Source organism: Pollicipes pollicipes, unplaced genomic scaffold (assembly GCF_011947565.3).
Source record: "Pollicipes pollicipes isolate AB1234 unplaced genomic scaffold, Ppol_2.1 Scaffold_6686;HRSCAF=7923_pilon_pilon_pilon, whole genome shotgun sequence".
NCBI lineage: Eukaryota > Metazoa > Arthropoda > Thecostraca > Pollicipedomorpha > Pollicipedidae > Pollicipes > Pollicipes pollicipes.
This window is the reverse complement of record NW_023596921.1, coordinates 27,560,839-27,586,815: the sequence shown is the minus strand read 5'-3', so window position 1 is coordinate 27,586,815 and position 25,977 is coordinate 27,560,839. Positions and strand designations below refer to the sequence as shown.

The 25,977-nt window shown below is 64.5% G+C and overlaps 1 protein-coding gene across 1 annotated transcript; it reads left to right on the top strand.

Moving 5' to 3' along the window:
* The first annotated feature begins 388 nt into the window (after positions 1–388).
* On the top strand, positions 389–23,416 carry Lrp4 (LDL receptor related protein 4). The gene is made up of 30 exons (XM_037231721.1): positions 389–453; positions 505–620; positions 880–1,030; positions 1,469–1,610; positions 2,013–2,172; positions 2,306–2,441; positions 3,299–3,479; positions 3,845–3,998; positions 4,492–4,701; positions 5,462–5,643; positions 6,971–7,079; positions 9,237–9,423; positions 10,388–10,629; positions 10,873–11,034; positions 12,686–12,862; positions 13,221–13,243; positions 13,469–13,571; positions 13,863–14,039; positions 14,291–14,430; positions 14,950–15,143; positions 15,967–16,112; positions 16,566–16,729; positions 17,084–17,259; positions 17,621–17,761; positions 18,082–18,438; positions 19,654–19,762; positions 20,385–20,478; positions 20,986–21,167; positions 21,571–21,816; positions 22,794–23,416. Exons 1-30 carry the CDS (start codon positions 389–391, stop codon positions 22,932–22,934), a joined length of 4,767 nt encoding a protein of 1,588 aa, XP_037087616.1. The 3' UTR covers positions 22,935–23,416.
* Positions 23,417–25,977: the final 2,561 nt, after the last annotated feature.

Here is a 25,977-nt window from a genome sequence, read left to right as displayed (position 1 = left end):
ACACTGGCGTTTTTAGGTCCCCCGCCGCCACAGACAGAAGCCCATCACAGACGCAGCAGTGCTGACCCCCGCTGACGCAAGTGAGCTCTTCACCATTGCAAATGAGCCCTAAACCGTTACAAGCGAACACTTCATTGCCGGCGACGAACTCTTCGGCGACGCGCCTGCACTGAGCCGCCTTTCGGAGAGACTTTCCACACACCTGACCATGCCCCGCAACCTGACAATCCCGGAGGAGGACATTGTTGTTATCGAAGTTTGGGGCTTAAGATTGCTTAGGAGAGGTAGGGCCTTCCGTTTTTTTCTGCGCGTTTCATTTCCTTTCAACACACATATTTCCCCTCGGCCTGAAAGCCCGTGTGATGCGTGTACGCTGAGAGCACAGCACATGCGCGACGTGCGGCGAACCCATGCACCAGAGCCCGCCGAGAGTGGCGGCGTGGCCGTGCTGGCGTGCGGTCTGGCGCCGTGCCGGGCGTTAGCGGCCGCCCCTCTGCCGGCCAGGCGCTGTGGGCCGGGACAGCTGCAGTGTCGCGGCGACGCCGAGTGTCTGGACGTGTTGTACCGCTGCGACGGCGTCGACCAGTGCGAGGACGGCTCGGACGAGATCGGCTGCGCCGGTGAGCGGGAGCATGCTGTTAGGCTGGTGAGCCTCTTGACCTCGCGCGAAATGGGCACACTGCGTTGTGTTAGCAAACACACACCGAGGTGCTGACATGTTTTGAAGACTTGAACGGAACGAACGCCGATACGCTCGTTTGCGCGTCAGCGTGTTCGTCCACGTCTGATGATTCCCTTTGCCCGGACGTGGTGCCGAGCGAAGGCCGCTGGCGTGCTCGGTGTCCGCCCCCTCCCCCTGAACTGCTGCCCGGTTCGCAGCTCCCGCCTCGCCTTGCGGCGCGGACGGCTTCTGGTGTCCGCACCGCGCCTTCTGCGTCGGCGCTGCCCAACTGTGCGACGGCGTCGACGACTGTGGCGACGGCGGCGACGAGGACTGCGACGTCACCGAGTGTGCACCCGGCGAGATGAGGTGACTGCCGGCAGGCAGGCCGGCTGCTGGCGGCGACGCTGTCAGTGCTGGCAATACCGCATCGAAGGCTCAGCTCACACTCCAAGTCCATATTCCATTACTGCGATCCAGGCAGCGTTTGTAAGGCCGATGTGTGCTTGGAGCCAACACTGTGTTTTGTATCGCGCAGTTGGTGTGTGAACGTACGCTACCTTTGGGCTCATTTGCCTCAGACGTGCACCAGGTACCTTTCGATGGCGTTAATGTGTGTGGGTGTGTGCGCGCGTGCGTGCGTGCGTGTGTGTGCGTGCGCGCGCGCGTGCGTGTGTGCGTGCGTACGCACGTGCGTGCGTGCCCTTTTGCTGCCTTGTGAGGACATCCGTCCTCAGATCGCCGTCGCGCCCTACTGACATCGGCGTGCCTCCCTCCCATCCCCCTACCTCTCCCCGGTGTCGTCAGGTGCGAGACGATGTGCATCGAGGCTGACTGGGTGTGCGACGGCACGTCCGACTGCGACGACGGGCGGGACGAGCGCAACTGTTCGGCGCCGGCGGCCTGTGCCAGTGACCAGTTCACCTGCCTGAACGGCCTCTGCCTGCCGGTAGGTGCGGTTCCGGTGCTGTCGACCGCGCTTACCGTCACCCGCCGCCCACCGGCCATCAACCATCAGCCATTGACCTTCAACCACCATCCACCAGCCACCATCCACCACCCTGCCATTCACCATCCACCATCCCGCAACCCCACCATCCCACCATCTCGCCATCTACCAGTTACCGACCACCACGCTACCATCCACCAGTCATCGGCCACGCGCACTCGGCCGGCGGTCTGGTGCCTGTCGCGGAGGCCCCCATTGTCTGCCAGTGCGCCACCTTCCCCCGAGGGACTGTGCCTGGAGTGGCCTGCCCTGGCGCCTGTCGCGGCCTGCGGCGGTGAGCTCCGCCCCGGCGGTGCGGCGTGTCGCTGCCGGCGCGGTGTGACCGAGCGTCGGCGCCGGCAGGCCGAGGACCGCTGCGACGGCCACCAGGACTGCGACGCCGGCGAGGACGAGGTGGACTGCGAGCCCGGCTGCCCCAGTGGGCAGTTCCACTGTCCGGAGGGGCCCTGCCTGCCGCCGCAGCAGGTCTGCGACGGGTTCAGACAGTGTTCCTGGGGACAAGGTGGGTATCCGGCCCGCCGTGCGGGCGGCGCCACTCTCAGACGCACGTCAGCTGGCACCTCCCGCCAGAGTGTAACCACTGGGCACGCACTGTCGTGATAGCCTGCCGTCGGTGACGTGTGCTCGCCTTTCAGACGAGGACGGGTGCGCGTACCTGGCCGAGTGTCCGCCGACCGCGCGCTGTGAGCAGCTGTGCCTGGGCCTGCCCTCGGACGCCGAGCCCAACTGCACCTGCCGCTCCGGCTACGCCCTGCAGCCGGACCGCGTCAGGTCAGCGCACTGCGGGACCGGGTCAGGTCAGCGGCAGCGTCCGGGGTCAGGTCAGCGGCGCCCCGAGTCAGGTCAGGGGCGGCGCCCCCGGTCAGGTCAGCGGCGGCGCCCGGGGTCAGGGCAGCGCACCGCGGGGCCGGGTCAGGTCAGCGGCAGCGCCCGGGGTCGGGTCAGCGGTGGCGCCCCGGGTCAGGTCAGCGGCGGCGGCTCGAGTCAGGTCATCGGCAGCGCCCGGGGTCAGGTCAGCGGCAGCGCCCGGGGTCAGGTCAGCGGCAGCGCCCGGGGTCAGGTCAGCGGCGCCCTGAGTCATGTCAGGGGCGGCGCCCCGGTCAGGTCAGCGGCGGCGCCCGGGGTCAGGTCAGCGCACCGCGGAGCCGGGTCAGCGGCAGCGCCCGGGATCAGGTCAGCGGCGGTGCCCAGGGTCAGGTCAGCGGCGTTCCGGATCAGGTCAGGAGCGGCGCCTCCGGGTCAGGTCAGCGGTGGCGTCCCAGATCAGGTGGTCGACTCAGAGGTGGCGGCCGGGGCTACGGGAGGCCAGCAGATGGGCAGTGGACGGGAACAGTGGCGCGGTGGCCAGGTCTTGTTTGGGGGGGCTCCCGAGACGGCCCTATGGCGCAACGCTCGTCTGAGTGTCATTCAGTTCCGATGAGCAGGATGTAAAGGACCACCGTGAACATTGTGGAAGTCGAGCTCGATGATCTCTCGGCTCTAGCGGATCGGGTCAGTCAGAAAAAGGGTTTGTTGGCCGCCTACCCGTGCTGGCCTCTAACCTGTGTGTGCTGCCGGTCTCCCTATTGCCCGGTGTTAACGTCTGACAGCCTGACCGACTTCTGACCGCGCGCTGACGGCTGTGACAGCTGCGCTGACGTCGACGAGTGCGGCCTGTACCGACCCTGCAGCCACTTCTGCCACAACAGCGCCGGCAGCTTCAACTGTAGCTGCGCGGCCGGCTACCAGCTGCGGCCGGACGGCGTCACGTGCCGGGCTGGGCCGCCGCCCGCCTCCCTCATGCTGGCCGCCAAACACACCATCCAGCAGGTGACGTGCCGCCTGCCGCCTCAGGCTCTTCTTGAGGAGGGTAGTCGGCGGACGGCGGCCGGGAGTTGTGTCATGCAACGCGAGGGATTGGTTCTCCGGGTGGGCATATTGGTTCTCCGGTTCTCTATCTTTCCATGAAGTTGAATGCTTACTGTCAGCAGACCATGTTGAGGGAGCGAGACCCGTGCTCGTGAGCTCTGTGGGTGGAGACTACGTTGAAGCTGTCCTGGGTGAATGAGCCGCTGACTTGTCTAGCGAGGCGAGTGGTGCCCTGACCTCTGGCCTGCCCGGCCCTGATCGAGGTCGCCACCTGTCCGTCACGCGCCAGAGACCTCGAACCTGACCTGACACATGGCCTGCGTCAGGTGACCCTGAACGGCGCCTTCTCGGCCACGGCCCACCGCGGTCTGGCCAACGCCGTATATGTGGACTACCACCTGAGCCGCGGCCTGCTCTTCTGGCTGGACACGGCGCAGAACGTCATCTACCGCTCCCTCATCACCGGCTCCCGACCGTGGGGTAGGTGAAACGGCAGCCGTGGCGTAGGTGGAACGGCAGCCTTGGCGAAGGTGGAGCGGGAGCCGTGACGTAGGTGGAACGGGAGCCTTGGCGAAGGTGGAGCGGGAGCCGTGACGTAGGTGGAACGGCAGCCGTGACGTAGGTGGAACGGCAGCCTTGGCGAAGGTGGAGCGGGAGCCGTGACGTAGGTGGAACGGCAGCCGTGACGTAGGTGGAACGGCAGCCTTGGCGAAGGTGGAGCGGGAGCCGTGACGTAGGTGGAACGGCAGCCGTGACGTAGGTGGAACGGCAGCCGTGACGTAGGTGGAACGGGAGCCTTGGCGAAGGTGGAGCGGGAGCCTCGCTTATCACAGAGCTATGTGGTTAGTGCTGAAAGGCTGCATTGCCATGAGAGCTGCAACATGCACGCTTGTGTTGCCCTGTATGCGTCATCAGATTAAGACTGCCGAAGATGGGTGTGGTCCTTGACTCGCCCATTGTCGTGCGTTGCCAGCGGTTACCCCGGCCGGCCTGTTCCGGCCGGCCGGCCTGGCCGTCGACTGGCTGCACGACCTGGTGTACTGGGCAGAGGAGCGACCCGGTGCGGTGGAGGTCAGCACACTGGACGGCGCCCACCGACACCGACTGCTTGCCGCCGACCTGGAGGCGCCGCGCGCCCTCTGTCTCCACCCGGAGCGGGCCTTCCTCTTCTGGGCCGACGTCGGTAAGCAGCCGACGGGCACGGGCTGTCGCGGTCACCCTGGTCCGAAGCGGTAGTCCCCGCGAGTGATGGTTTGATGCGCTCTGGTCTAGCGTAGCGAGATCATGGTGACGTAACCTGGGTTTAGCTGGTCGGACGTTCACCGACCGATCCCATGCAGCTCTGTGGTTTGGCTGCGGGTGTTGTTGTTAGCCCTCGCTGTTCATGGGGGCCGATCCCACGCAGCTCTGTGGTTTGGCTGCGGGTGTTGTTGTTAGTCAGCTCTCGCTGTCCATGGGGCCGATCCCATGCAGCTCTGTGGTTTGGCTGCGGGTGTTGTTAGTCAGCTCTCGCTGTCCATGGGGCCGATCCCATGCAGCTCTGTGGTTTGGCCGCGGGTGTCATTGTTAGTCAGCTCTCGCTGTCCATGGGGCCGATCCCATGCAGCTCTGTGGTTTGGCCGCAGTTGTTATTGTTAGTCCATGTCCTCTCGTCCTCTCGCTGTCCATGGAGCCCGGTCGCGTCACATGACCTCTCACACATCCGTGGATGTGTTTTTTTCGGCGAGTTGCCGACTGTTTATGTCTTTGGCCTGCTTAAGTTGACTCCCCAATCAACGCCTTTTATTTGGTAAGGACGCCTTGCCTCGTGTCCACACCGATTGCCTCGGAAAGCGTGCCGCCCTCGCCGGCCGCCCACCTGTGTGGTATGCGCAGGTGTCGCCACCCCGCCAGCCGGGCCGTCCCGCGCGAGCCGCCCGTCACCGGCGCCGCTCTGCTGGCAGGCTCACCGGCGCGGATCGAGCGCGTGAACGGCGACGGCAGTGGGCGGCGCCGGGTCGTCTCCGGCCAGCTGGCGTGGCCGAATGCCCTGACGCTGGACCAGCCGACCGACACGCTGTACTGGGCCGACGCCAAGCTGAACACCATCGGCTGCTGCCGCCTGGACGGCACTGGCCGGCGACAGGTCAGGCGGCGCTCTGGTCCAGCCAGGATCACCGCGGCGACGGGCAGGGCACAGGAGAGGGACGGGGAGGGCACGAGAGGGGCGGGGAGGGCACGAGAAGGACGGGGATTGCGCGAGAGGGACGGGGAGGCACGGACAAGATATTAAAGGGGTACGAAGTCTACTGAGCAGTGGAAGGATTGTCAGAGTGCATGGCTGTAGGGGACAATACAGCAGTCACTGGCGATAAGAGGGCTTTCGTACAGAAATCACAGGTGTGGTGCTCCGCCTGTCATACTCTATGTTGCTGGCTACTCCACCTGTCATACTCTGTGTTGCCGGTTACTCCACCTGTCATACTCTGTGTTACCGGCTACTCCACCTGTCATACTCTTTGTTGCCGGCTGATCCACCTGTCATACTCTGTGTTACCGGCTGCTCCACCTGTCATACTCTGTGTTGCCGGCTACTTCACCTGTCATACTCTGTGTTGCCGGCTACTCCACCCGTCATACTCTGTGTTGCCGGCTTCTCCACCTGTCATAATCTGTGCTGTCGGCTACTCCACCTGTCATACTCTGTGTTGCTGGCTACTCCACCTGTCATACTCTATGTTGCTGGCTGCTCCACCTGTCATACTGTGTTGCCGGCTGGTCCCGGTGGTGACGTTGCGCCAGCCATTGTCACTGCATGTGAGCGTCTGGCGAACCCGTCGGGTTCAACCTGCAGAGGATGCTACGGCGGCCCAGCGCCGACACTTTCAGATCGGCGATGGCGGCATGCGGCCAGCTGCTCTCATCCAGCGGTTACGCTACAGAGTCCATTCTGGCTGCCACCAGCTCGTGACGAGCGCGAGACGCAAGGGAGGTGCCTCGCGGCGGGTTCAAACGGGATGGCTTGTGATTCCGGCGGCAGATACGCCGACGTAGATTACATCGGTGCCCGGCGAATGTTTGGCTGCTTGTGACGGGCGGACACAAGGCTGCTCGAGTCGAAGCTGTCGGGGTCGGTGTGGCGGCGGTCTGACTGTCGGCCGGGACAGTGTCTGCCTGTCCTCCGCTGGTGGTGGCCGTCGGCAGCGGTGGCGGTGGGTGTGCCGTGCGCCCGACGCGGCTCAGACGTCTGCGTGCGGACCGTCCTGCCGATTCCGGCTGCGGCAGTCGCCGCAGCTCCGCCCACGATAGCGGCTGCCGTGTCTGTGCCTGTGCCCCTGCTCGGATGTGACAGCGTTGCGGGCTGCTCTTCCGGGGGTGATGGTGACGGCGCCTTTGTCGGCGGTGGTGGTGGTAGTGCTGCGCACTCCCCGTCGGCGACGGCTGAGGCGCGGCTGACGCTCGGCTGGTTGCAGGTGCTGGGTCACGGCGTACCCCATCCGTTCAGTCTCACGCTGTTCGAGGACACCCTGTACTGGACCGACCTGAAAACACACGCCCTCCACGCGGCCGACAAGCGCCACGGTACACCGGCAAGCACGCGCTTTGGCTCTTCGCCTCCGCGCGGCCGGCCTCGCGCGCCCTGGCTGTTCCTCTCCTCCGTTCCCTGAGCAGACACGCTCCCGCCTGCATACCCGCTCACGTCTTTCGGGTGCCGGGACATCCCAGCAGACGCAGGCCCCAGTGGGACGGAACTGCGCTAGCGCACCGTGACCACTGGCGCAGGCGCGCGCGTCGGCTGGCGAGCTTGCATGGGTCTGTGTGCATTCTGTCCACGTATCGTGCGCATAAATATCGTGTGCTCCCTCGCCGATTTTTGTTAGATTAGATGTATTGATTCGGAGAGCGCTGTCCGCATAGGAAGACGCACATGCGTGGTTGAAGCCGGGCTTGTAGTGCTTTGAGAGCCACAGGTGGACGTTCATTTTTGCATCCCTCGGCACCCCCTCCCCCCCCCCCTCCCCACATACACACATATGGCATGGACGCTTGCTTCTGTCCCAACGGGCTCCGGTTTGATGCGCCGAAACTGGCCGGAGCAGCTGCTGGTCAGATCCACTGGCCTCAGGCGCCGAGGCTGGCCGGTCAGCTGCTGGTCAGACCCGCTGGTCGCAGGCTCAGCTTGACGTGCTGGGAGACAGCGGCTGGGCCAGCCACCGCCGCTGGTGGCGTGGCAGGGACGGCGTGGCCAGCACGGGTGGCAGCGGTGCAGTCAGACAGGCTCCGGCGGCGGTGCCTCCGTCCATCCCCCGTCTGGACGCACGGGCTCACCAAACCACCGTGTAGGGATTGCGTTACGCCACGCAAGCATTCGAACTATGCCCTCCCTGGGAGAAAACTGCCTTACTTGCTGATATTTCAGAGCTGTTTGGGTTCGCAGGCTCAGTGACTCTGTTTCTCTTTTTCTTGCAATATTCAGCAAGCGACTACAAAGCAAACTTAGTGTCATCACACATCAAACAAGACGATTGGCTTTAGCATACGTGACACGCCACCGTCGCCGTAGACTAGGACTTCGGTGCCGCGTCCGTGTCCAGTAGCAGTGTCCGAGCGAGCAGATCGGTTGGCTAGACCAGTTAATGTAGATGAGGCCAATCCAGCACAGGCAGCAGCGAATTGGTGCCGTTCGGTGCGAAAATGACCTCTCGCGGATGCCGGAATCGGCGACAAATGACAACCGTGGCACCACACTATCTGGTCATTGGCCCGGGTGCCTGTAAGACAGTTCTTGGGCCTGCATTAGTGTTGAATCGGTGAAAGTCGTAAAAAGAAACATGCGAAAGAGCACGACTCAAATCGCCACTCAGTCGGTGGCGGCGGTAACTGTCGACTCCAGGTCGTGTTTTCCGCCGCCCGCCAGCTCGGCATCTGTTCTGTTCGGCAGTACTGGCGTCTCGCTGGCGTCCCGTGCCATTTGTCCTCTGCTGGTGGTGCCAACCAATAGCGCGACCGGAGCGGGCCGATCCCTGGCACCGCGTGCTCCGTGGGACGGGCTGCTGTAACGGTGTTCGGCCGGCCCGGGATCTATGTTGGTGTGCGCAGGCCTACTCCGCTCAGTCAGGTCGGCGTCGCGCCTCCGTCGGAGGAGACTGTTTGAGCTGCCTAACACTCGCTGAGCATGGGGACAATGGCCGCTGTTGCGGCGCCGCTCAACTGGGCTGGATTCTGACGAGCGTGTCTCTGAGCTGGTGTCAGCGCCGCTGGCTTGCCGCGCAGCTCAGCCCCGGGCATCTGGCATGGCTGCCCGAGCATGATCAGCATTCATCTAATCTTGCTCGCAGTATGCTGGTCGACTGTGTTCTGTTACGCAGCACCGTACGTTAGCGATAGATGTTTCGCTGTATTTTGCTGTAGATGTTGCCATTGGCGGCATGCGCCTGGCTCCGGTCGATGTGTACTCCGTGTACGGGTCTCAGGCAGCCTCCCCGTGCGTCAAGTAGGCACGGCAAGCTTCTGTCTGACCGTAGACTTGACGCGCCTAGTTGCGCAGGTCGCCGTTCGAGTCGAGTACCTCGTCACCCGGCCTGCTAAGTTCCAGTGGCTGTGTGGGTTCAGGAGCGCGCCGTCCCGTCGGTCGAGTACTGACGACTGTCGCTTGGCCTGCGGTCAATCGGGACGAGATGTGGCGCCGGCCCCGGCGACAGAGCGGCGTGGAGTGACGCCACCCGAACGCTGCGGCAGGCGAAAGCCTGCGCCAGCTGCGGGTCAGCCTGGAGCATCCACTGGATGTGCGCAGCGTACACCCACTGCGCCAGCCGGGCCGCTCGGAGCGCTGCGCCGACAACGGCCGCTGCTCGCACCTCTGCCTGCCGCGGCCCGACGGACGCCTCTGCGCCTGTCCCAGCGGCCTGCGCCTGCTCTCCACCAGGTCAGTGGGACGGGGCGGCGTCCGAGACCGCACCGCCAGGTCAGTGGGACGGGGCAGCGTCCGAGACCGCACCGCCAGGTCAGTGGGACGGGGCAGCGTCCGCGGCCACACCGCCAGGTCAGTGGGACGAGGCAGCGTCCGCGGCCGCACCGCCAGGTCAGTTGGGCGGGGCAGCGTCCGCGGCCGTACCGCCAGGTCAGTGGGACGGGGCGGCGTCCGCGGCCGCACCTCCAAGTCAGTGGCGCGGGGCGGCGTCCGGGGCTGCACCGCCAAGTCAGTGGCACGGGGCGGCGTCCGAGGCCGCACCGCCAGGTCAGTGAGGACGGGGCGGCATCCGCGGCCGCACCGGTGGGTTCTCGGCGTATCGGTCACACCCCGCCGGTCCCACACTTGAACGCTTTACTTAAGCGATCTGTGACGGGATTGGCTACTGAGAGCGTTTGCAGACTGCTGGGGGATGTGTCGCGGCATATTTCAAATGCGGAGCTCTCATGCGCGCGGGGTAGTAGTATTAATGCCTCGGACCTCACTCCTTTTCGTCACTCGAGACGGTTTTCACCACGTAGTGATCTCTACAGATTTATTATTGTTGCGAATCGTTGAGTCGCGACTGGTCGCGTTTGGCAGTTTGCGAGAAATACGCGCCCTGCGCGGAATAGGCGAGAAGAAAGCTGAGTACAATTCCCCTCCACCTCTGCGACTTGCGCGCACAACGATAACTGCACCCGGTACTGAGTAGTCGACAGCGCCTGCCCTGCCCTGCCCCGACCCGCCCTACCCTGCCGTGCCCTGCCCGGCCCCGCCCTCCCCCGTCCTGCCCTGCCCTGCCCTGCCCTGCCATGCCATGCCATGCCATGCCATGCCATGCCATGCCATGCCATGCCATGCCCTGTCCTGCTCTGCAGTGCCCTGCCCTACCGTGCCACGCCCTAACCTGCCCTGAAGTGCTGCGCCCTGCCCTCAGTCGGACGACCTGCCAGTCGGGCCCGCCGGCCGGCCTTCTGCTGGCGCAGAACGGCAGCTTGCAGGAGGCGCCTCTAGACGGCGGCACGCCACACCCGGTACCGCTTGTGGCGGTGGGCCGGCCAACGGCGCTGGCCGCTGATCGCGCCGGCGCGCTCTTCTGGGCCGACGGCGACTCGGGCAGTGTACAGCGCTCGCTCTGGAACGGCAGCCAGCACCGACTGGTGCTGGATGCCGGCCTCGGTGAGCGGCCCACAGGTGGCACTGGCGAGGCGTCGTCCCGGGGGCGGCGAGGGAGGAGAGAGCGGTAGGCGGGCGCTGTGGCGAGACGAGGCGGGCGGCTCGGGGACGAGTGGTCCCGGGGGGGGGGGGGGAAGGGGGGAGGACCGAGCAGGCACCGGAGCTGTGCCACCAGACGTCTCGGCCGGCGGCCGTGCGGCCGTGTGACGGCTAGTGTGCTGACGGGTGTGACGCGGCCGGTGGCAGGAAACGTGACGTCGCTGGCGCTGGACTGGCTGGGCGGTCTGCTGTACTGGACGGACGCCAGCCTGCAGCGGCTGGAAGTGGCGCGCGCCGATGGTCAGCTTCGCTCGCTGCTGCTGTCGGACGGCCTCGACAGTCCGGCGGCCCTCGTGGTCGACCCACCAGGTCAGACGCCGCTCCTCAGACTGTGGCCGACCTGGCCTGACCTGACACGACCTGGCCTGACACCATTCGACGTGACATGACTCCGACCCGACCCCGACCCGGTCGGGGCTGCCGCTGGCGTCGGTTAGATGGCGGTACTGGACTGGGCGGTCGCCTCGGCTGTGGCTGTGGAGGGGACTGCGCCGCCGCAGGCCGCTTCGAGCGGCGCGTGATGCCGCCGAGCTCGCCGACGCTCGTGGTTGTCCCGCCGTGACGTCACCTGCGACCGAAGTTGAAGTTGTCCTGCGGGGCACACGTGGCATGTGCGGGGCAGATTTGTCCATGGCCGACTGGTGACAGCCAGAGCCGGCGTCTCGGACCGACCGTGCTTCTGTGGCCGACATGCTGTACTGGATGGACCCGTGCTGTGTGCTATTCCAGCTGGCCTAATGTACTGGATGGACCCGTGCTGTGTGCTGTTCCAGCCGGCCTAATGTACTGGATGGACCTGTGCTGTGTCCTGTTCCAGCTGGCCTGATGTACTGGATGGACCTGTGCTGTGTGCTGTTCCAGCCGGCCTAATGTACTGGATGGGCCCATGCTGTGTGCTGTTCCAGCTGGCCTGATGTACTGGATGGACCCGTGCTGTGTGCTGTTCCAGCCAGCCTAATGTACTGGATGGGCCCATGCTGTGTGCTGTTCCAGCTGGCCTGATGTACTGGATGGACCCATGCTGTGTGCTGTTCCAGCCGGCCTAATGTACTGGATGGACCTGTGCTGTGTGCTATTCCAGCTGGCCTGATGTACTGGATGGACCTGTGCTGTGTGCTATTCCAGGTGGCCTGATGTACTGGATGGACCCATGCTGTGTGCTATTCCAGCTGCCTGATGTACTGGATGGACCTGTGCTGTGTGCTGTTCCAGCCGGCCTAATGTACTGGATGGACCTGTGCTGTGTGCTGTTCCAGCCGGCCTGATGTACTGGATGGACCTGTGCTGTGTGCTGTTCCAGCTGGCCTGATGTACTGGACGGACCCGTGCTGTATGCTATTCCAGCCGGCCTGATGTACTGGATGGACCTGTGCTGTGTGCTATTCCAGCTGGCCTGATGTACTTTATGGACCTGTGCTGTGTGCTATTCCAGCCGGCCTGATGTACTGGATGGACCTGTGCTGTGTGCTGTTCCAGCTGGCCTGATGTACTGGACGGACCCATGCTGTGTGCTATTCCAGCCGGCCTGATGTACTGGATGGACCCGTGCTGTGTGCTATTCCAGCCGGCCTGATGTACTGGACGGACCCGTGCTGTGCGCTGTTCCAGCTGGCCTCATGTACTGGATGGACCTGTGCTGTGTGCTATTCCAGCTGGCCTGATGTACTGGACGGACCCGTGCTGTGCGCTGTTCCAGCCGGCCTGATGTACTGGATGGACCTGTGCTGTGGGCTATTCCAGCCGGCCTGATGTACTGGACGGACCCGTGCTGTGCGCTGTTCCAGCTGGCCTCATGTACTGGATGGACCTGTGCTGTGTGCTATTCCAGCTGGCCTGATGTACTGGATGGACCCGTGCTGTGCGCTGTTCCAGCTGGCCTGATGTACTGGACGGACCCGTGCTGTGCGCTGTTCCAGCTGGCCTCATGTACTGGACGGACCCGTGCTGTGCGCTGTTCCAGCCGGCCTGATGTACTGGACGGACCTGGGCGCCCCTGAAGCGGCCGGTGGTCGGATCGAGCGCGCCGCCATGGACGGTTCGCGACGCTCGGTCGTCCTGGGCTCGGGGCTGGGCGCCCCCACCGGGCTGGCGCTAGACACCGACTCGCGCACCATCTACTGGTGCGACGCCAAACTAGGTGCGTCGCTGGTGGGCCGTGCGACTACAGACGGGCGTTGAGGAATCATCTCAGCCCGCGGATTCCGCAGGCGGAGGTGAAGCTGCTGACCGGCATTGACGATGTGACCTCACTGACAATTACTGACAAGCTAGATCGCTGTTCTTATCAACGTGGTTTCCTAGTCATCCACTTTACACTTAACCTGTTTTGCCACGTTTTACCCTCGCCAGAATTAGCGTTGCTATTCTTGATCAGGGCACATGTCAAAGTCTAGCACATTCCATGTGCGCGACGCTGCAACATGAGTGGGCCTGCGTGTTCAATGGCGGCCATGTGGCGGGGCGCTGTCACACTGTGTGCCGGCTGTCGGCCGCAGGGGCCGTGAGCGCCGCGCCGCTGACGGACGACGGCCTGGGCGCCGCCCGCCGCCTCTTCTCGGAGCGGGAGGCGCCGCTGGCGCTGGTCGCCGCCGCTGGCAGACTCTTCTGGCTGGAGGGCGGCTCGGGGGCGGTGCTGAACGGCAGCGCTGCCGGCCGGCCGGCACCGGTGCGGCTGGCGCTGACGCTGCCGCAGCCGGGCCCGCCGCTGGCGCTGGCCGTGCTGGGTGTCGACCGCCCGGCCCAGCCGCCCGAGGTGGCGCAGAGCGGCTGTGGCCGCGACAACGGCGGCTGCTCGCACCTGTGCCTGCTGGCGCCGGCCGGCCGCGCCTCCTGCCGCTGCCCCACCGGTGAGTGGACTTAAGCGGCGGGCCCGGCAGCACGCCACTGGTTTCTGATCGCTGCAGCGATGTTGTTTACCAGGTAGAAGCCGGCGGGTCGTAGGATTATCATTCTGTCTTGTACATTTGTTCGCTCATGCTGCTTGTCCAGCATCTGTGGTGGAATGTGAAGTTTTGGGGATGAGGTTGGGCGATGCCTCTTTCTCCCCCCCCCCCCTTGTTGTCCCGCTCCTGTCTGCTCACCTGTCTGCGTTGTTTCGTTCTTGTGACCCGCATGCTGACCAGCCCTCGTTTTGCCAGGCGTGCCGATGTCAGAGGACGGCCGCTCCTGCGAGCGAGGGCCAAGACTGAGCCTGGTGTTCGCGCGCGGCCGTGAGGTGCGCCGGCTGGCGCTGACCGATCCGCCGGGCGTCGACACCGTGCTGCCGCTGCCGCGCAACATCGACGTCACGGCCATCGCCTGGGACCAGCGCTCAGGTGCGCGGAACGGGCCGGTGCCGGCGGCCCGACGCTGAGCTGAGGGCGCCACACCCCGCCCGAGGCGCTGTTGTCACTTCACGGGGGAGGGGGGGGGGGGGGCGAACATTCGGGGTAGCTCATGGACTGGGTGGAACAGTGGCGTTCACGGTCATATGCAGGTTGGCTGGCACGCCGCGGCTGGCGTGTGTACGTGGGAGGCTGCTTCTGCCGGCCGACGCTCAGAGCGTGACCCTGTGTGTCCGGCCCAGGTCGGCTGCTATACTTTGACCGCGCCGGCGGCCGGCGCCGCATCGTTAGCGCCGTGCTGGACGGCCTCAAGTCGCACCCGGTGGTGACGCACGAGCTGGGGCACGTCTCGGCTCTCGCCATTGACATGGTCGGCGGCAAGGTCAGAAAGGCGGCCCCGCCGTCCAGTCAGGCGGCCAGGGCTACTGTTTCTGACCGGGAGCCCTTGTCGGTTGCCGAACTGTGTCCACGCCGTCAGTTTATGTGTAGCTTTCAGTAGTTGGGTGCACGTTGATTGATGTGTGATGGCCGTCTTGGTTGGATTTCTCACCAGATGTATGTGTGACTGACACGCTTGCAGCGTGTGTCAGGCGTCCTGGCCGGATATGTCCGGTCTGAGCTGTGTGTTCAGGCCGGATGTGTCCGGTCTGATTTGTGTGTTCAGGCCGGATGTGTCCGGTCTGAGCTGTGTGTTCAGGTCGGATGTGTCCGGTCTGAGCTGTGTGTTCAGGCCGGATGTTTCCGGTCTGAGCTGTGTGTTCAGGTCAGGCGTCGTGGCCGGATGTGTCGGATCTGAGCCGCGCTGCTGCTGGTGCCGGAGCCGCCGCTCGGGTTTCAGCTGTGGCGGTCAGACAGGCTGTGTCAGCCGCCCTCCGACCGCGCGGCGCGGGCTCTGTTTCAGCTGTTCTGGACGGACATGAGCCGCGCCAGTGTGGAGGTGGCCGAGCTGGACGGCCAGCGGCGCCAGCTGCTGGTGCACGCCGGTCTGCAGATGCCCGGCGCGCTGGCCGTCTCGCACCGGCACGGCCTGCTCTTCTGGGCCGACTGGGGCAGCGAGCCGCGCCTCGAGCGCGCCGGCATGGACGGCTCGCAGCGGTGAGGCCGCCGCCGCCGCCGCCGCCCGCATTGAACGACTTGGTGTGGGACGGCAGCAGCGCCGGGGAGGGCAGGGCAGGGCGCGTTGTGACAGATTCGACGAGTCCTCCAGTCTACCACTTGTATACTGAAATGCTTTGCGACCTGTTTTAGAGTGTTTTTAGCGTCATTTGTTCCAAGCTCGGTGTGTAAGACAGCTGTAAAAGTCAGCACCTACACCTGCCTCACAGACCGGTTCACCTCAAGTATGGTTTGCGCCTGGACGAACGATGTGTATTGGTCAGCTGGGTCAACTGGAAGCATTTCAAATCGCTCTTACGCCTTGACATGACGAACGCTTTCCCGTCGTTACCGTGCTATTCAGTGAGGCTGCGCCGGGCTCGGCAGGTCACAAGGGTCAGTGAGCAGCGGGCGGGCGTTCGGGAGCGTTATGTCGATGTGTTCCCGTGACCCTGGCACCTGGCACCTCTGCCGGTTCGGGAGCGGTATGTCGATGTGTTCCGGTGACCCTGGCACCTGGCACCTCTGCCGGTTCGGGAGCGGTATGTCGATGTGTTCCGGTGACCCTGGCACCTGGCACCTCTGCCGGTTCGGGAGCGGTATGTCGATGTGTTCCCGTGACCCTGGCACCTGGCACCTCTGCCGGTTCGGGAGCGGTATGTCGATGTGTTCCGGTGACCCTGGCACCTGGCACCTCTGCCGGTTCGGGAGCGTTATGTCGATGTGTTCCGGTGACCCTGGCACCTGGCACCTCTGCCGGTTCGGGAGCGGTATGTCGATGTGTTCCCGTGACCCTGGCACCTGGCACCTCTGCCGGTTCCAGATCGGTGGTGGTGACCGGTCGTCTGGGCCGGCCGAGCAGTATTGTGGTGCACGCGCTCCTGGACACAATCTACTGGTGCGACCACCAGCTGGGCGTCATAGAGTGGGCCGGCCTGGACGGCTCGCGCCGCGCCACGATCGCGTCCGGTCAGTCCGCCCCGACTCTCTGAGCGGTGCATGGCTTCCCCCGGTATGGGGGGGGGGGGAGACCACGCCTCTTGGATGTTCTTGCGGGGTGGGGAACCATTGCGTTAAGGAGCTGCTTTCGGCGGTAATAGAATTCAGCCGACCGCCTCCATCGCTGACCGAGCTCAGGCGTTGGGCCGGGGGTCGGTCGGTGCTCCCGGAACTGGACCCCGGCCTCTCAACTCCCGCAACAAACTAAGCCTTCAACTGACGGTTGTTTTGCCTGGCGGCGGACATTGTGCGATTGTGGCCGACGGCGCTGGGGACCGGCCAGTGCCATAGCACCGCTTGGCAGCTGCGACTCGGCGCTCCGTGCAGCGGCGCGCGCCCACCTTTGGCGTCGGTCGGCGCCCGCCTGGCGTGGCCGTGACCTGCCGTGCCCGGGGGTACGTCTGACCGGTGACTTCGCCTCAGGCCTGCGCCAGCCGTTCGGGCTGGCCGTGCACCGGGTGTACCTGTACTGGACCGAGGGCGGGTCGAGCGGCGCCGTACAGAGACGCCTCCTCATGAGCAAGTTCTCGGCACCGGACACGCTGGCGCGCGGCCTGGACGGCCTCCGACACCTGCTGCTGGTGGAGGTAGGCTGCCGCTCCGCACACCCACCGAGGCGCGGCGAGCTCTTGTCCGGGGTCACGGCCAGCGATGCCTCGAACGTCGGACGGAGACCATGTCACTCCGCCATGTCGCCCCGCCATGTCACCCCACCATGTCACCTCAGTGCTGGTCGCTCAGTCCTCCGTCCAAGGGCAAACAGAGCATATGTTAATTCATGGAATACTGAAGCACTGCCTGTTCGTCTGCGATCGTCGCTAGGAGCGGCCGGCCGCGTGGGCTGGGTGTGTGCCGGCCGAGGAGCCAGCTGAGCGTGGCATGGCGTGACGCCCATCCGTGACGTGACGTGATGTGACGCCTGTGCGTGTCGGCGCCGCCAGCGTGACACGCCGCTGGCCCGGTATGCCTGCGGCGACGAGAACGGCGGCTGCGCCGGGCTCTGTCTGCGCCGGCCGGGGGGCCAGACGTGCCGCTGCGGCACGGGGCTGGCGCCGACCGCCGACGGCACGTGTCCGGCCCGGCCGAGCCGTATGCTGCTCTACCTAACGCTCAACAGGTGAGCCGCCGGCCGGCCGCCAGCCATGTCAGTCGCTGCTCCGATGGTGGAGGTCAGGCGGTGGGGTCTGTGCAGCCGGCCAGTCCCCGTGCCGAGTGAACGAGGCCAGTCAGCGAAGCTATGTAACCCGTCCAGTCGGCACCTCCGTCGATAGCAGGTCGTCTCCTCGCCGTGCCGGATGGTCTCTGCCGACGTGTCCAGCTCGGTGTCCCGATGTGCAGATGTGCTGAAGTCCACTGGACACGCCGTGTGGTGACGCTCGTCTCTGCCGACGTGCCCAGCCCGGTGTCCCGATGTCCAGATGTGCTGACGTCCACTGGACACGCCGTGTGGTGACGCTCATCTCTGTGCCGGCCGTCAGCGTGGTGCAAGTGTCGCTGGACACGGACGAGCGCTGGGAGGTCACTATGCCGGTGACGGGCGTTCACAACGCCGTCCGTCTGGACTTCGTGCACGCCGACAACGCAGTCGTATTCACCGACCGGGGCCTCAACGAGATCCGGTGAGATTTCACTTGGGCCGGTGTCGTCCGACTGAGCCGCTGGTGTCGGTGTCGTATGCTGTATTGCTCTGTCCACCTTCGGCAGCCAGCTGTTTTTAGTGTCAGAAGTGGGGGGGATTTTTAGTTCGGGGATCGACATGGTTTATCGGCGTCATGTTTTGTACAAGCGAGCATTTCGATCACACGATGCATGTCAATGTACTGCGGCTCTTAGGAACCACGCGTCTCTGTGTCCATGAGCAGCCAAATCACGAGCGCATGCTCCTGTTGAGCCCGCCCCCTCCCTCCACTGCCGGCTCTACCCTGCCCCTGTCGGGCAGGTGGGCGGACCTGCGCACGCCGGCCGTCGCGGCGCCGCGCACACTGCTGAACGTGGCGGACGTGTGGCCGGAGGGCGTGGCCGTCGACTGGGCGGCGCGGCTGCTGTTCTTCAGCGAGGCGCGCGCACCAGCGCTGATCGTGATGGCGCTGAGCGGCTGCTGTCGGCGCCGGCTGGTCACGGGCGGCCTCTCGCAGCCGCGAGCGCTGGCCGTGCTGCCCGCCGCCGGTCTGCTGGTATGGGCCGACCAGGGCGCACCGCCGCGGCTGGAGGCGGTCAGGCTGGACGGCAGTGGCCGGCACCGGCTCGTCACTGAGGGCATCAGCGCGCCCACCGGCCTGGCCGCCGAGCAGGACAGGTGAGTGGCGGTGGCGGGGCTCCACCGGCTGACGCGGCGGGCTGGGGAGGGAGGGCGACGCCCACCGGCCTGGCCGCCGAGCAGGACAGGTGAGTGGCGGTGGCGGGGCTCCATCGGCTGACGCGGCGGGCTGGGGAGGGAGGGTGACGCCCACCGGCCTGGCCGCCGAGCAGGACAGGTGAGGAGCGGTGGCGGGGCTCCATCGGCTGACGCGGCGGGCTGGGGAGGGAGGGTGACGCCCACCGGCCTGGCCGCCGAGCAGGACAGGTGAGTGGCAGTGGCGGGGCTCCACCGGCTGACGCGGCGGGCTGGGGAGGGAGGGCGACGCCCACCGGCCTGGCCGCCGAGCAGAACGGGTGAGGAGCGGTGGCGGGGCTCCATCGGCTGACGCGGCGGGCTGGGGAGGGATGGCGACGCCCACCGGCCTGGCCGCCGAGCAGGACGGGTGAGGAGCGGTGGCGGGGCTCCATCGGTTCACTCGGCGGGCTGGGGAGGGAGGAGTGGCAGACCATTGTTCCAAATTTAGACGCTGTCGTCAAGATCCGATGGTCATCGCCGGCGACTGCGCCACAGTGCCGGTCGGCATTGTCAGCGGACCACGTAACGAACGAACGTGGTATTTTGAGCATTTCTACAGCACATCCGAGGTGCTGGCTGCTGCGGGTGGTGTCGTGAGGGTGGTAGCCTGTGTACGTGGCACCGCGGGAACGCATTTGGTGCAGTTTTTGTAAAGCTGGGCCGAGCGGTGCGCTGTCGTGGTTCCTGCGGCACCCGTCTTGGGGACTGACCACCGTGTAGTAGGCTTCCCGTGAGACGGCCTGTTACCGTTTTCGAACCTCTGTGCAGGGTAAAGTGCATGGCTGTTTTTCGTAATAGCGTCACAAATGCACGTTATGTACATGCGTGCGCACAAATTTCTGCACCATTGCCGACGTCCGTAACCCCAACACATACCACAGCTGCAGAGAACGAAGGTCACATATGCTCGCCTTGATGGATTTTCTAGAGCAGACGAGTTCTCAGAACACTGAACGTTGAACTGTGTTTTGGAGACAACGGAGCATGCTGTTCATGTCGCGTGGCTGGCGAGTCGGACGAGAGGGAGCCATGTCACGTGCACGGGTTACGCTGACGGTCTCGCTGTCCTTGCCAGCGCGCCCACATTTGGCGCGTGTGCGGAGGGCTCGCGCTGACATACGGGGCGCCGGCCGGCAGGGTGTACTGGGCCGACTCCCAGCTGCACCGGATCGAGTCCTGTGACCTGCAGGGCGGCGACCGGCGCGTACTGGTGGCGGGCGTCGCCCACCCGTTCGGCGTCACTGTGGTGAGCGGTCCTCGCCCTGGCCGTCCCCACAGGCGCCGACGGGGCGCCCAGTCGGTCAGGGCCGGGGGATGTAGCAGGGCGGATGGCCGGGGCGGGGGGACGTAGCGAGGTGGAACGCTGTCGTTAGTCACCTGTCGCTGTATTTGAATCTTGTGTCTGTCGACCGGTATCTCACTCTGTAGGTATCAGCAGGCAGGTATGACACTCATCCCTCTTACTTCCATGTTACCGGCATACTTTGGGTATCACGCTGGCCGACGTCAGGTGGCGTTGGCGTAGCGCCACCGCGCCCAGCGTACCGGGTGATTCGGTGTACCGCCCGCCGTGCCAGATCCCATTGTGTGAGGCAGTGCACCGAGGTGGTATACGTAGGCGGTACACTGAGACGGTACATCAAAAAGAGGTACACCAAGGCGGTACACCGAGGCAATACACTGAGGCGGTACACCGAGGCGGTACGCTGAAGCGGTACACCGAGGCGGTGCACCCAGGCGGTACACCGGGGCAACACACTGAGGCGGTACATCGGGGTGGTACACCGAGGCGGTGCACCAAGGTGGTACACCGAGGTCAGGCTGGCTCCGCGGTGCGGCTCCGGTAACCGGTCGCCCGGCCGCCGCAGATGGGCGACTGGCTGTACTGGACCGACTGGGAGACCAAGACGCTGGAGCAGGCCGGCAAGGCCGACGGCGGCCACAGGAGCGTCATCAGAGGCGGTGAGTGGCTTGAGCTTCGGCGGGCCGCAGACCGGCACCGAGCGGCCGGGTCCTCTTGTGACTGGATCTTCTCTCCTGTCTAGCGAGAGGAGCAGGTCAGAAACTGATTTGGCCTGGAGGGACATGTAGTATTGCACTCGGTGGGCGTACAGCAAAGCTCTGCCAACTTACCTGGCGAGAATCCTGCTGCGAAACCCTGTGGGTTTTTTGTCGTTTGCAATGTAAGCACATTCAACTCGTCACGTTTAACAGTGAAGTCAGCAAAATCGTTTTCACTGCTAATTCAGATCAGCTGTTGCCATACTCGGCCGCCGGTGGCCGAGTATGGCAACACCGGGGGCACGGCTGCCGAGCCGGCGGCCCCGCCTGCCGAGTATGGCGACACCGGGGGCACGGCTGCCGAGCCGGCGGCCCCGCCGCCGAGTATGGCGACACCGGGGGCACGGCTGCCGAGCCGGCGGCGTGGCCCCGGCTGCACGTGACGGCCGTGTGGGGGCGTTGTTGCAGAGCTGGAGCGGGTCATGAGCGTGGTGGCCGTGTCTGCCGAGCGCCAGAGCGGCTCGAGTCCGTGCGCCGCCGACAACGGCGGCTGCTCGCACCTCTGCCTGCACACGGGCGGTGGAGAGGTGACCTGTGCGTGCCCCGACGCGCCCGACGAGCGGCCCTGCCACACCAACCCGCACTCACAGGTGAGAGCAGTGTGAGCTCACCCGCACTCACAGGTGAGAACACCGCGTGTGACACTCAGAGGCGAGAACGTGCCCTTTCATGCCCACGGGCGAAAGATGTCATTCCACTCTTAGATGGAAATATACCACTCTCGGCGTCTCCCATTTGTCCACTCTGAACCATGGGCGGAAGCAAGGTCATATCCAGCACACAGGTGAGAAGATTGTCGCACACCCCTGTGCCTACGGGCGAGCTAAGTCACGACACGCCGCACAGGTGAGAGCAGCGCTGCGCCTTACACTTTTCCCTCAGCACAGGTGATAACAGCCTCACGTCACACCACAACACCACGCTGCTGGGTGAGAACGTCACAGCACGCGGCCTAGGCGGACGGTGACGGTGTGCTGGCCTGTGTGGCGGCAGGGCCGGTCGGTGGACTCCGGATCACCCAGCGGCGTCACTACGGCGCTGCTGACGGCCGGCGGCCTGCTGCTGCTGCTGCTGGTCCTGCTCGTGCTGGGCCTCCTGTGCCGGGCCCGGCTGGCGCGGAACGCACCCGACCAGGAGGCCACCCTCACCTTCAGCAACCCCACGTACAACTCGTCTGCCTCCGACTTCAGCAACGAAAAACGCTTCTCCTGGCGCAAGGCTAATTACAACAAGGCGCAGGTGGGCCTGGCTGCGGCGTGCTGGCCTTCTGCGGAAGGATTGTGAAGTGAATGGATGCTGCGCAGTATGCTGCATTTCTCGTTCATGTTGTAAGTCTGCCCTGACTTCTGGTCACTAATGCTGGCGGTTTTCGTCGTTTGGTGGTGGCCGAAACCGTATTTCAGTTGTTTTCGGTTATAGGTCGGGCTGCAGTTTCGTCGTGTATACCCGGCGCTCGATGCAGCGCTGTGACGCCGTAGCGAGGTGCCGTTGCCCATTGGCATTGACGCTCGACCGTGTGACGAGGAGCACTGCACACTACTTGGTATGGCTGTGAACTCAGCGTCGGTTAGGTATCCTCTGTACTGTGATGTGGTGGTTTTCGGTGTGGCGCCCTGTCCGCTACCAACAAACTGCTAGCAGTGAACTTTGTCGATGATGTGACCTGTGTGCTGTGACAACGTACCGTGTCCAATGTCCGGCGTCCGGGGACAGTGCGCCCTGTCCAGTGCCAGTGGGCCCCGTCTGGTGATAGTGTCCGGTGACGTCCGGTCTGGTGCTGTGTGAGTTGTTGGCTGTGTCAACCCGGTCCGCCAGGTGACGCCGCCGTCCGGTCTGGTGCTGTGTGAGCTGTTGGCTGTGTCAACCCAGTCCGCCGGGTGACACTGCCGTCCGGTCTGGTGCTGTGTGAGTTGTTGGCTGTGTCAACCCGGTCCGCCAGGTGACGCCGCCGTCCGGTCTGGTGCTGTGTGAGCTGTTGGCTGTGTCAGCTCCGGCCGCCGCGTGACGGCACCGTCCGGTCTGGTGCTGTGTGAGTTGTTAGCTGTGCCAGCCCGGTCCACCGGGTGACGCCGCCGTCCGGTCTGGTGCTGTGTGAGTTGTTAGCTGTGTCAACCCAGTCCGCCGGGTGACGCCGCCGTCCGGTCTGGTGCTGGGTGAGCTGTTGGCTGTGTCAGCTCCGGCCGCCGCGTGACGGCACCGTCCGGTCTGTCGTGCAGGAGGCGGGACCGGCCGGGCCGCCGGGCGGCGCCGGCGGCGGCGGCGCCGCCGGTCTGGAGGCGGCCGCGCTCATCGACGCCGTCACACTGGACCACAACAGCTCGACGCCACTGGCCAGCTCTCCCGGCCTGCAGCACTAGACGCCTTCGGAGGCAGTGCAGCTGGTGATATGTGCGAGCTTGGTGCTGGAGGACGGCGTGCGGGCGGCCGGGGAGCGGTCGGTCACGCGGGCGTTATTTTTGATCGCGGAATGTCAGAGACGCTGGCTTGTTATGCGTTAGACGCATGGGGGTTCTGGCAACCGTGGAAGTAAGTAGCTTTGCCAGGACCCGTCGGTAGCTCTCATGACGAATTAGGTAGAACTATGGTTGCTGAAATGACGTAGAAACAGGATTGACTTCAGAAAATGAGGTCCGGCTTACGATTTTTCGTGGACACTAGCGGTCTTTTTCGGGATCACTGTGTCCCACTCCCCGAATTTGCAGATCGTTTGAGCGTGATTCAACAGGACGCATTTACCCGTTTGAGGCCGACTGCAGTCGGCGCCACCTTCCGCCTCCGCTCGCGCCGTCCGCCGGCGCCCAACCCCCGGGCCCCAGGCCCTGGGGCTTCGGCGGCAGCCCGCTCCGCTTGACTGTGCTGGTCCGCGGACGCGGCCGCGGCGTGTCTGTATCCGCGCCGGTGTCTCTGTCTGTGTCCGTGTCGTGGCGGGGTGGGCTTCCGCTGCTGTTGCTCAGCGCCGCGCTCGGCGCGGCGGCCGCAGCGCCGCGGATCCCCGTCGTCGCGCTGTTATGCGGCTCAGTCCTGGCGCCGCCCGCCGCGCCGCACCGGCAACATATCTCGGTCGGGCGCGCGGGGACGCTGACGTCGCCCGTCGCTCTGTCGGTCGGCCACTGACGCCTGTCTGCGGACCTGACGTCGCCGTTGTGCTCACCCGTCCGGCCGGGGCGGCGCGCCCCTCGATGTGATAGCCCGGCGGTGTGTCGCGCCGCCGCCGTCGGTCGGTCCGCGCGCCGCAGCTTAGCCGCTCTCCCTGGGCGTCGGCGCGCCGCCCGCGCGCACAAAGCTGCGAGGCGACGTTTCCCCGCCGAGCCGACGGTCCTAGCTCTGCTCTCCTGTCACGGCGTCGCCCTGAGGACTGGGCGGCGCGGTGGCGCGAGAGAGCCCCGGCCGTTGCCCGCCGGGGCCGGGGCCGGGGCCGGCTCTGCTCTGCTCTGCTCTGCTCCCGGCCCGGCGCCGTCCTGGCTCCAGTTGTAGCTGGCGCCTCCGCTGTTGCGTGTGCTGTGTGCGCTGCCGGCGCCGCTCCGCCGGCTGCCCAGCGGTCCGCTCCCGGGCTCCCTCGCTGTCGGCAGTAAGACGAGCCAGGCGCCCGCGGCTCCGGCCCTGCGGCGGCGTTGACGGTGCTAGCGCGAGGGCGTTGTATGTGTTGAGTGCCTGGACTCGCTCGGCGTTGTGCTAGTCAAGAATTGTTGGGGGGCATGTCGTTTCCTTCGACAAGGTGCCAAAAGCTGCCCTTTCGCAATGCCCCAGCACGTGCGGTGCGCCCAGGAGGCAGAAATAGCATCGCGCTAATGTCAGGCCGCTCTGGGGTTGACGGCACATTTTAATGGCGCCCGCTTGTTGGCTTGGCTGGACGCCAGGCTCGGATCTCGGTCGTCCCGGAGTTACGACAGGTCTCGTCGTCCTGATCTCGTGTTAGAATCCAGGTTGTGGTCGTCGCTCAGCGCTGGTCCGGTGTTCGCTTAGCTTCCGCCAGGCGACGGCCGGCGGCGCGGTCCTGCGCGGTGGTGTTACTCGGAGGGTCGTAGCCCGCTGGGTCAGCATAGCTGTTCGGGCGCCCCGGGTCAGGTGCTCGGGGCCCATGTGGCAGCTCGGTTGTTCGTGGCCGATATGGCAGCTTAGGTGTGCGCGCCCGGGTGTTCTCAGTGTGCCGGCGGCTTTTCGTGATCAGTGTGGTGCTGCGGACGTCAGCTGTGTTTCCGGATGTGCGCCGTGCGAACGGACCGTTGATTGGCGCAGCTTGTTTTCGCTGCGGTCTAGAGATGAAAGATATTTTCAGAGATCTTGGGCTAAGTATTTTTGAGCGTTGTGGGTGCGTTTTGTTTCGGCATCTTATGCTCAATGGTACGTTTTCCTGACACTAGGATTGGGATATATATATATATATATATATATATATATATATATATATATATATCCGCTCATGTACGCTGTAATCCGTGGTTGCCCGACACTACAGAACGCTTTATTTTGCATTGTGATTTGCGTCATATTTAGATTGGTTGCTCATCATGGCCATATGTTTGCTTTATGAAGCAGTGCGACCGACTGAGTACGGCTGTCATGTGCGAATGCTGAGAAGGATCCGGGTGATGGCAGTCGCTATCTACCGTACCCCGAATCCTGTGTGGGGAAGAAAACATCTCGCGCTTGTCAGCAGCACGTTCCCTGACGACGCTGTCCGCAAGCTGCGTTTTAGTATGTGGCACCTGCGGCATTGACGTTGATTCCTGTACGTTGGTGTTGTGACGGAGGTGCATGTTGGCTGCCGCCGCTGTCGTGGTCGCCGTCCGACGGGCGCGGAGTGGGGGATCCGACTCAGTGCGATGTGTCCGTGAGCCGCCAGCAGCCGGCCGAGCCGGGCCGCCGCGTCCTGTCGCTGCTGCCCTGTCGCATCGCGGCGCGTCACCTGCTCATGCCACGGGGCAGACGCCTCGTCAGCCGCTCTTCAGATGTGCGTATTCTATTTGTGCGAAATAAACGTGAGGGCGAACTCAGCTTTTTGCACCGTATGTTAGCTTGGGAAACGAAAGCTTGCGGCTATGTTGGGTTTGCATTGTAATGCGGGCTGAAATAACTACGTTTTTCTTCCAAGGCTCGGTGGGGAATATCTTTCAAGATTTTCTTCCAGGCCGGATGTATGGCGACAGTTGAGTTTATGAAGGCTTTGGAGTAAGCGGCCTCAGATATACTTAATTGCAAGCGGGTTGCATGGTTTTCGATGCATGTTGCGGTAGCGATGCACTTTTTTAAACATGTTTGTTTCCGCAAAACTTGCTTTTTGCCAGTTGTCCCATTTGCCCATTACCATGTCAGGTGCCCATTTTCACCGTATTAAGATGAGCATCGTCCATGGGCGGGCATCAGCTGGTGGCTACTGGAAAGTAAGAAACATCTGGTTTA